At 36.2% G+C, this 11,209-nt stretch overlaps 1 protein-coding gene and 1 pseudogene across 1 annotated transcript; both read right to left on the bottom strand.

The window, feature by feature from the left end:
- Nucleotides 1-458: 458 nt before the first annotated feature.
- On the bottom strand, nucleotides 459-3,302 carry LOC113782238 (wall-associated receptor kinase 5-like). The gene is made up of 3 exons (XM_027328141.1): nucleotides 2,423-3,302; nucleotides 1,711-1,893; nucleotides 459-1,621 (listed from the first exon to the last, which is right to left on the bottom strand). Exons 1-3 carry the CDS (start codon nucleotides 3,300-3,302, stop codon nucleotides 459-461), a joined length of 2,226 nt encoding a protein of 741 aa, XP_027183942.1.
- A 1,544-nt stretch (nucleotides 3,303-4,846) lies between these two features.
- Nucleotides 4,847-10,848, bottom strand: LOC113782239 (annotated as a pseudogene).
- Between the last annotated feature and the right edge of the window lie 361 nt (nucleotides 10,849-11,209).

Raw genomic sequence — 11,209 nt, forward strand, 5'->3', positions numbered from 1 at the left:
TTCCATTATTTGCAAAGAAACTATTCTTTTTTTTTCCTGACTTTTCTAGCTTTTATTGGATAAGGGTCATTTCGACCATATGTTTGCATTTTTCGGTGTACATTTTAAATCCATTTTTAGTTTTAGGATTTCTTTATCCTATTTGTTCACTACTTTGTAATCTCATGATTACGCAAAGAAAACCATAAATCTTGAATAAGCACTTTCCAACTGAAAAAGAAATGTTGATCTCAATGATTTTGTTTGTTTGCTTGCATTATTCCTTTCAACAACTTCGCCAAGCAAATATGAGGAAGTTTATCAAGATTATATGGAACCTTATTTGAATCAAGGGAGCATTTTTGGTCAATCAAAAGGCAAGGGAATGAATGCAAGAAAATAAGGTTTGGGATTGTTCAAAATGTTTTAAGGCCACTTAGCATCATTAATTAACTCTTAAAACAGATATGTATTCTATGCTAAAAACTATATAGATACTCTTCATTTCCTTCTGGGATTATATCAGTTTTGCAGCAATAGGAGCTTTGACCAACTAAGCAACCATCATCTTCATGAACTGTCTTTTCATCTACCAAACTCTTTCTCGCCATCATAAGTTTGTCAAGTTCTACAGCTACTTCTTTCATGGTTGGCCTATTTCGTGAATTCAGTTCCATACATTTCTTGGCAAGCATAGCCACAACAGTAATCTCCTCATGTTGACCTTCAGTAGAAACTGTGCCGTCTAGAATGTTGAACAATCGACCTTCGTTCATCGATGACTGGAACTGTATAACCAAGCCTTCATTTTCTTTATCAGAAGAAACTGCCTTTTGGCCTGTTAACAATTCAGCCAGAACCACTCCAAATGCATACACATCGCTTCTATCATTGAGTTGTCCAGTCATCAAGTACTCCGGATCCAAGTAACCAAATGTGCCACCTACTAATGTAGTCAAGTGACTCTTGTCTGTAGGTACTGATCTTGAAAGTCCGAAATCTGAGATTACAGCTCTGAAATTTTCATCTAACAATATGTTGCTCGACTTTATATCTCTATGGAAGATGGCTGTCGAGGCATGAGAATGCATATAAGCCAATGCTCCTGCAGATTCTCCAGCAATGCGTAAGCGATTCTCCCAAGAAATTGTTCTGACATTTGACTCGTCATGCAAATGGTTTGAGAGGGTGCCGTTGGAAACATATTCATAAACGAGCAATGGAACTTCAGTTTCTAGGCAGCAGCCTAACAATTTTACTATATGCCTGTGGTTTACTTGTGAGAGTATGGAAACTTCATTTATAAACTGAACAATTTGATCCTCATTAACCTTGTTGGATTTTTTTACTGCCACTATGCTTCCATCTAATAACATTCCCTTGTAGACTGTACCAAGCCCACCTTTTCCAAGAACCCGATTTTCACTGAAATTATTGGTAGCCTTGTATAATTCTTCTTTGGTAAAAATCTTTGTCTCTGAAATGCTTCCTCTGCTCGAAGACATTTGCTGCTTTAGTAACAAACCACCGTTCCTCCTAAAAAAATTCTTCTTTCTGATTTCGTCTTTTTTCTTCCTTAGCTTGTGATACAACAGGGTAGCAATGAGGATAATCATTAGAAGACTGAAAGTGAGCCCAATACCTATTCAAATTGACAAAGCAAAGATTAATGAGAGAATCCATTATGGGGAAGCATAGAAAAGTGAGATAGACATGAACAAATGAATCTACCTAATTCAATGGACAAAACAATGATGCGATTCCTTCGTTCTGGTACGCAAACTAGTTTGCCAATGTGTTTTCTATCACTCTTGTATCCCGGGAAGCAAGTGCAAAGATAGCCGCCAGGGGTATTCAAACAAAGTGCTTCCATGGGACAGTTATTACTTTCTTGAGTTTCACATTCATCAACATCTGCAAAAAGACTCAAAAAGTGCACCAAGAGCTTCATCCCCTTCACTAATATTGGTGTGAATAGAAAGTTGGGATCTTTGGTAAAGAACATGGCCTAAGAATTAAAGCACATATGTTTAACCAAAGACAACGTGTTATGACTTATCATTTGTCATGCTTTATAGGGGTGCTCCAACCCCATTCTACCAGGTATTTGACAATCTCATGAGTGTGATAAGAGTGTCGGGCAAGTCAGACAAATCCATTGACGGGTGAATATAGAGCCATTGCTCGTCCCATTAATGTTTTCAATAAAAATGGAAAGTATAAGCACTTAAAACCATAAGTGATCAGTACTGTAACGTGACTTTATGTGCTAGAGTTGAAACTGGTTAACAAAATTTCCCTTTTTTCCAAAATAAGATGCACAAAACTTGAATCTCATTCTCACTTGCTAAAATGTTTCATATGTTTTTATGTATCAAAATAAAAACTGTCACTTCAATATATATAAAAAAAGAGAGAACAAAGAGACGTATTAATGTGTTACCTTCACATCCGTTGGGAAGATAAGGGTTTCCTTCATATCCAGGAGAGCAGCGACACTGATATCCAACGCCCCGAGTAGAATTAACACAGTAACTATTATCATGACATGCATAATCTGTTCTTTTCTTTGCTTCTTGACAACTTAAATTTCCAATTGACCAGTCGAGCACAATTGGCACTTGATAAGTTTCATCGCACTTAGACATATTAAATTTGCCAAAATCTGAGAATTCCTTAGCTGCAAGAATCAAAAATCCACATCGACTAGAATTGGATGACCAGGACATAGCCCTAGTGTTTATAGTATGTAAAAATGACTTGGAATCTGTGAGATCTTTTGGAAGACTAGCCTGACAACAACCTACGCCAGAGCATGGGGATGAAGACGCTGAGGGACTAATATCTGAGCTGTTCCCGAGGGCTGCACACCCTGTAACAAATTCGTTAGTTTTTGCATCAGTCAAATATGCAAAGATATCACAACCAATTGCAACGAATTTGTTTCTGGTGTGAGAAAAACTGAAGTGAGGACCGAGAAAATCTTCTCCAGGAGCCTCATTTTGCAAGTTCTTTCCTGAAGATCTATTATAAGTGAAAGAAAGAGCTTGTCCCATTATTCCAAAACTATCTTCTGAGATCTGATACACCACAGTTCCTTCAAAATATGGTAGATTTGCAATTCTGGAATCATTGCATGCGACTTCGAATTCTTCAGCAAAGCAACATCCTTTTCCAATGCCAAATGGGTAAGGAATGGTTAAATTACCACATTTTTGTTGGCAACCAGGCTTTGCACTAGATCCTAGTTTTGATCCTTGCACATGAAAAAACAATAAAGTGATCAAAGCTGAAATATGAGCTGGCAGAAAAAGAGGGTTCATAATTCCTACTCTTTGCAAGTTTTTGATATGTTGATGATATCTTATAAGCACATATCAATCGCAGGATTATCCTTGAACTGTGATTTGTTGAGATCATGGACTATGGGCACCTTTTACAAAGTTCTCTTTACTTTTTTGAGAACTAGAAGAAGTTGATATTTTGCTACTTATCATAATGCAGTATTTTGTTAAACCGGAAAAAATTGTTTATAAACTCTAACTTGCTTTAAATTAATAAGAATCATTAGAATGTTAATAACACTTATTTCCTCTAAAAACTCAAGTTGAGGTGAAATCTAAAACTTGCACCATTGTGCATTCACTTGCCTCTTGGGTGGTTCCTCAGAGCATAGAATTACCTTGGAGAAGTCAATGTCTACTGAAGCTTGATAGTGCAAGCTTTCCTTCGTTTAGATAGTTTGTTGTAATGGAGCACTATTTTTCTTATTTACATATTGTTTTTTTCTGTAACTATTTTGGAGGTCTACATAGTTTAATATGAGTTCATAATTGTTTTAAAATTTATGATTCAAAGTGAATACCTTTATTTGACAATATAATATTTTTTTAGAACTTGCTTTTGCTTGAGCCCTTTATCATCTCCTTCCTTGCCACTACCTATGATCATAAAAGATGTTGATTCTTGTCAATCGGCATGGACGGAGCCACTTTAGTTGTAATTATGATAATGCAAATGCAAATATCAAGGGCAAAAGCAAAAGAATACAATTTGTAAAAGAATAGAGAATAGTGGATCCTCTTCCAAAAGTTGTGGCTTGATCTTAATATATTGTGGACTAATATGTAAAAGAAATAAGGTGCTGTTTTACAATAGATTATGCTTGCTCATATATAATTTTATACAAGAGGATCCAACTTTTGTTTCTTTTAGTACTTCTAATTTTTTTCCTTTGGCCTACAACATGTCGGATTGCAACTTTTATTGTGTCTTCATGTTAATTTTTCATCATTAGAGCCAAATTAAAGTGAATGAGTCATACCCCATTAACAATAATCAACACGTTTAACATTTTTTAAACCCCATGTGAAAATTAATCCGGTGAAATAGAGAGAGACATGGATGAAGGTGATAAAGAGCACAAAAAAAAAGTTAAATTCAAGAAAATTTTATTGTGAGAAAAAACATGTAAACAAACATTTTCTTTTCTTGTCATTGCTCTTTTTTCAGAGTTTATACAAAAGGCGGCCAACAAAAGAAAACACTTTTACTTTTTCCCTGCAAATAAAAATAACAAACCTGGAATGAACAGTTGTACAAAAAATAAAAAAGCTACTTTATAATTTCTTCTTTTTTTTGCTTGTTTTATTCCTTTCAATATGTTTACTAAATAATTAAATTTGAGGGAGAAAATTGAGATTAAATGGAACCTCATTGACTGTATAGTGAATATTAACTTGCTTGGGTTGGGAGCATTTGTGGACAAATCAAAAAATTAAATCAACTCAATGTCTACAAAGTAAAGTTTGGGATTAAAAAAAAAAGACAATACACTTAGTGCTCAAAAAATCAAATACATTATTCTTCAAAAGCTAAAAATATATTTTTGATCTTCTTCTGCTATTATATCAGTTTGGTAACTATAGGACCTTTCAATAACTGAGCATTCGTCATCATCATGAATACTGTTTTTATCTTCTATATTCTTTCTTGCCATCCAAAGTTTGTCAAGTTGTGTGGCTACTTCTTTCATGCTTGGCCTATTTCGTGCATTCAGATTCATACATTTCTTGGCAAGATTAGCTACACTAGTGATCTCTTCTTCTTGACCGTCGCCTGCCACTCTACTCTCCAGAATGTCAAACAATTGACCTTCGTTCATGGATGAATGAAACTGAATTACTAGGCCTTCATCATCTTTATTAGAAGGAATTGCTTCTCGGCCTGTTAACAACTCAGCCAGAACCACTCCGAAGGCATAGACATCGCTTCGATCATTAAGTTGTCCTGTCATGAAGTACTCTGGATCTAAGTACCCAAATGTGCCACCTATCAATGGAGTCAAGTGACTCTTGTCTATCGGTACTGATCTTGAAAGCCCGAAATCAGAAATAACAGCCCTGAAATTCTCATCCAATAATATGTTGCTTGACTTTATATCTCTGTGGAGAATAGCTGTTGAAGCATGAGAGTGCATATAAGCCAGTGCTTCTGCGGACTCTGCAGCAATACGCAACCGATTTTCCCAAGAAATTGCTGAGACATTTGGCTGATCATGGAGGTCGTTTGAGAGGCTGCCATTTGATACATATTCATAGACAAGCAATGGAACTTCAGTTTCTACACTGCAACCTAACAATTTTACTACATGCCTATGGTTTAGCTGCAAGAGTATGGAAACTTCATTAATAAACTGACCAACTTGATTCTCATCGACCCTGTTGGACTTTTTGACCGCTGCTACATTTCCATCTGATAGCATTCCCTTGTAGAGTGTGCCAGCCCTCCTTTTCCAAGTACCCGATTTTCACTGAAATTATCTGTAGCTTTATCTAACTCTTCTTTTTTGAAAATCTTAGTCATCGACATGCTTCCTTTACTTGAAGAGATTTGCTGCAGCAGTAATAGACCACCATTCCTTTTAAAGTATTCCTTCTTTCTGATTTCGTCTTTTCTCTTCTTATGCTTATCGTACAACAGGGTACCAATGGCAAGGATGGCTAAAATACCAACGGTGAGCCCAATAGCTGCTCAAGTAGATTAAAGTGAAGATTATTGAAAGAATCCACTGAGGAGGAGTCAGAAAGGCATGAACATATGGGATTACCCAAAGAAAGGAACAGAATCCTGATGTGATTTCTTCATTCTGGTATGCAGACTAGTTCGCCAATTTGTTTGGTATCACTCTCATATCCTGGGGAACAAGTGCATAGATAGCTGCCAGGAGTATTGAAGCAAAGAGCTTTCTTGGGACAGTTATTATCTTTTGGAGTTGTACATTCATCAATATCTGCAAAAAGACTCGGGTGCCCAGCAGGAACTTCATCGCCTTTTGTTGACTCACAATCACGTGGATTAGAAAGTTGAGGTTTGTGATACATGAAATTTTGGTTAGAATGTATGAACAATCTCGAATGTGGTGCCTTTCAAGTTCAGTTCTGCCTAGTTCTGTTCAATTGATGTATTTCTTATAAATATTTGAGTAAACTTGTACAACTTTGATGCAAGCATTAAGTTGTCAATTCATATAATTAAATTGGTATAAAATTCACGATTATAACAAATCCGCACAAGTTTATATCAGATGTAGTAAGGATTACATCAATCAGATAAAACCAGACCAAACTCAATATGAGAGGTCTCATTTCCGAAAAGTCTCTGAGACTAAATTCAAGCCAAATATGGAATTAAGAATTGAATCCAAACATGATGTCAAATCAGGTCATATTTTGCAATGTTAAACACAGAGTATATAAAATAATCAGGGATTAGTAGCCTACTTTATTTGCTAGAGTTAAAACTAATTGAAATGATGGAGAGATTTTATGCGCCAGATTTTGCTACATGTTTTATATATCAAATAAAATTTTATCCTTTGAGAAAAAGGAAAAAAAAGGGGGAATAAGCAAGAAAAAAAAAAAGATATAATGTGTTAGCTTTGCACCCTACGGGAAGATAAGGGTTTCCGTTGTACCCAGGAGAGCAGCGACACTGATATCCAACACCGCGAATAGAGTTAACACAGTAGCTGTTCTCACCACAAGCATAATCTTTTCTCTTCTTTGCTTCTTGACCAGTCGACCACTATTGGGATATAGTAAGGTGTAAAACAGTTATCAAATTTATGAAAATCAGAGAAATCCTTAGCTGCAATGAATGAAAATCCACATCGATTCGATTTAGCTGAACAGGACCTAGCTCTGGTATTAATGGTATACGCCCATGTCTTAGTCCTTATAAGATCTCTGGGAAGACTAGCCTGGCAGCAACAGATGCCAGAGCACGATGATGATGTCGAGGGACTAATGTCTGAGCTGCTGCAGAGGGCTGCACAGCCCGTAACAATTTCCTCAGTTTCTGCATCAATCAAGTATGCATAGATATCGCAACCTACTGCAACGAACTTTTTTTTGGTGTGCGAAAAACTGAAATGAAGGCCGAGATCATCTCCCCAAGGAATGTCATTCCAGTTCATTCCTGACGATCTGCTGTAAACGTAAGGAAGAGTTTGCCCAATTGTTCTGAAATTATCTTCCGAGAGTTGATAAACCTCAGGCGCCCCGTAGAATGCTAGAGTTGCTTTTCCAGAGTGGTCGCATGCGATCTCGAATTCTTCAGCAAAGTAACAGCCCTTTCCAATGCCGAATGGGTAAGGAATGGATAAATTACCACATTTTGGGGGGCAACCTTTCTTCACAATAGATCATGATTTTGATTCTTGCGCTTGGAAAACCAACAACGTTAGAGCCAAGAGATGAACTGGCAAACGGAGAGGTGCCATTATTCCAACTCTTTGGCAAGTTCTAATTGGAGTGTAGTAGGAGAGGATGTGATATTGGCTTTAAGATTCTCTTTTGAGCAGAATCATATGTATATGTCTATAAATAGTATTGCTATTACCTTGATCCCAAAGATTGAAAATGCTATAAAAATGAAGGATTTTCAGCCCATTTCTTGTTGCAATACTTTGTATAAGTGCTTCTTTGGAATTTTGGCAGCTAGATTGAAATGTGTTCTGCCTACTATTATCAGTGATACTCAAAATGCCTTTGTCAAGGGCAGGCATATTATTGATAATGTCCTAGTAATGCATGAACTAGTGAGAGGATATCAAAGGAGTGGGGGTAAGCCCAGATCTGTTTTGAAAATTGATGTTATGAAAGCACATGACTCTCTATGTTGGGAGTATCTCTTTGCTGTCCTGGAAGTGCTAGGATTCCCTGATCAGTTTAGAAGATGGGTGGTTTTATGTGTCACTACTGCAAATTCTCACTCAATCTCAATGGATCACTTATTGGATATTTTTCCAATGAAAGAGGTTTGAGGCAGGGGGATCCCATTTCCCCTTACCTCTTTGTGATTGCAATGAAAGGATTTAGTGCTTTGTTTAGTTGGCTAGTTAAGCAAACTGGTTTTGATTTTCATCCTCATTGCCATAAAATTGGGCTAACACATTTGACTTTTGCAGATGATCTCTGTTGGCTTGTCAAACCAGCAAAAATAAAAGTTCCTACTCTAAAAATATGAATTCGAGTATAGCGGTGAGTAGGGTCGTATCCACAGGGACTGGGTGATTTATTTCTTTGTGAAAAATGGGGGATTAGGAGAAATTAACTAAATAGCTCACTTGAATAAAAATAAAGATAGTATCACAAAATTAAATAAAACTAAACCAAGAATAGGCAACACTCTAGTCGAAGGTCTAATTTCCACTTTGATTCATTTAACTGATCATCGATGTAAAGGTGAAATAACTTATTTATAAATAACTGGTTATGATTGTCAACACGCTCTGACAACCTGCCTCTCCTTACTGTTTCGATAACCACAACACGCTCTGTGGCTATTTTTCTTGCCAATTAAGCAACCCTAAACAAGCTCTTAGGATTTAACCTATTGACAGCATTAATAATTTGAGAAGCTACCAATTCTAACCAACAAACACACAAGTTCGGTTCATTTAAGTTAGATTATATATTCCCGTAACATAGATTCGAAAGTCTCTTTTACAATCAAATTATATCACGCGTCACAGATACTAAAACCATCAAACAATTACGGATTTGATATTTTAGATGGCACTAGACTATTTCGACAATTAAATATTGATCAAGTTTTTAACTGTAGGAAATAATCATAATCATGAATGAACAGAGAATATATAAATACTCATAAATAAATGAAGCAAACAAATCAAATTAGATCTCACAGTATAGTCGAACCAAAGTTTCAATTATCTTTCAACTAGAAAAGAAACTAGCCGCTCCTCCCGGTAGATTCGCGGCCACAAGAAATACTAGGGTTTATTGTAGAGAAAAAGAGGAAAAAGAATGAGTGCTGCCTGAGTGACGGCTCCCCCCTCTTTCTTATACTCCTACGAGATTAGTCTAATGCCACAGGAAGAAGGAATACGTCTCCTAAAAGGAAAAAACTTCATTTTCTAGTCTTATTCTTACTTAAACTAACAAAGTAATAAAAATTCAATAGGCTAATTACTTTTCAAATGGAATGCATCACTCCACAATTGATCAGACTTCCAATTTGCGTCTAATGTAGCAACAAGGAAATCCTATTAGCCTATTGAATTTCCTCTTCTTCGAGAATTTCCCGCACAAAGTGATAGCGAACATCAATGTGCTTCGTTCTTGCGTGAAAGACCTGATTCTTTGCTAAGTGAATAGCACTCAGACTGTCACAAAACACGTCAATGTGTTTTTGACCAATTTCCAAGTTTTCAAGCAATCCTTGAAGCCAAATTGCCTCCTTCACAGCTTCTGTAATCGCCATATACTCTGCCTCCGTTGTAGACAAAGCCACCGTTGACTGCAAAGTAGACTTCCAACTAACTGGCGCCTTAGCAAACGTGAACAAGTAGCCAGTTGTAGAACGTCGCTTATCCAAATCACCTGCATAGTCAGAAGGGAAAATGATCGGTTTCATCCTTCACATTTCACAAAAATATTCTTTTCGTCCCTCACTTTTAAAATGAAGCAATTTCGTCCTTGACATTTAAAAACTGAAATTATTACATCCCTGAACCCAAATTTCAATCTGAATCAAACCACCAATCAACCTAATTACAAATTTTGGGTGTGTAATTGGTAGATCACTTGGTTAACTCAATTTGATATTCATGTGAAATTTAATGAAAAATAAAAAATTATAACATAAAAAAGAAAGATTAATCTTTTCTACATTATCATTGTATACACTGACGGTTTTATGTACCGCCATATCATTTTAATTTAAATTTAAATATCAAATTTTATATTTATGATACACATCTAGATTCGCAAGCGGATATACTAACGGTGCATGAAAAGATTTATCAAAAAAAAAAACTCTACTATTCCAAGACAAAAAATGGCCTTTTTATGTTATAATTTTTATTTTTTTGGTTTAATAAATGTCATGTGAATATGATGAAGTTGATTGAATGATCTATCAATTCTATTTTCGAATTTATTACTGGGTTATTGGATGGTTTGATTCAGATTGAAAATTAGTTTTAGGGATGTAATAGTTTTAATTTTTAAATGTCAGGGACGAATTTGGTTCATTTTAAAAGTGAGGGACGAAAAGAATATTTTTACGAAATGTGAGGAATGAAACAGGTCATTTTCCCTAGTCAGAATCACAATATCCAGCTACACATTGACCAAGTGATTTATCCTGCTCAAATACTAATTCAACATCTATGGTATTTTGAATATACCGTAGAATCCATTTCACAGCTTGCCAATGACCCTTGCCCGGATCATGCATAAACCTGCTTACCACACCAACTGCCTGTGAAATGTCGGGTCTCGTATATACCATTGCATACATCAAGCTACCAACTGCATTAGTATACGGGACTTTCGCCATGTATGCTCGCTCTTCATCCGTTTTTGGAGATAATAGGCTACTAAGTTTCAAATGAGAAGCAAGCGGAGTACTTACAGGTTTTGAATCTTCATTCATGCCAAAACGTTGTAGTACCTTCTTCAAATACTGCTTCTGTGTCAGACAAAGGCTAATTACTTTAACCACCAATCTTGCCTTGTAGCGAACATCAATCTTGTCAGGAAATCTTTCTTTCTTTGCAAATATCCACTTGCATCCAATTGCCTTCTTGCCCTTCGGTAGTTGTGTCAACTTCCACGTCTTGTTCTTCTGAAGAGATTACATCTCTTCGTCCATAGCATCTTTCCATCTATAATCTTCTATACTTCGAGCTGCTTCAGAA

Source organism: Coffea eugenioides, chromosome 9 (genome assembly GCF_003713205.1).
Source record: "Coffea eugenioides isolate CCC68of chromosome 9, Ceug_1.0, whole genome shotgun sequence".
NCBI classification, from domain to species: Eukaryota; Viridiplantae; Streptophyta; class Magnoliopsida; order Gentianales; family Rubiaceae; genus Coffea; species Coffea eugenioides.

Excerpts from the sequence above, each read along its gene's own strand:
- LOC113782238 (XM_027328141.1), bottom strand. The coding sequence starts at position 3,302 with ATGAACCCTCTTTTTCTGCCAGCTCATATTTCAGCTTTGATCACTTTA. Across the intron at positions 1,894-2,422 it reads TCTTCCCAACGGATGTGAAG|ATGTTGATGAATGTGAAACT; the intron begins GTAACACATTAA and ends GTCTTTTTGCAG. Across the intron at positions 1,622-1,710 it reads TGTTTTGTCCATTGAATTAG|GTATTGGGCTCACTTTCAGT; the intron begins GTAGATTCATTT and ends CAATTTGAATAG.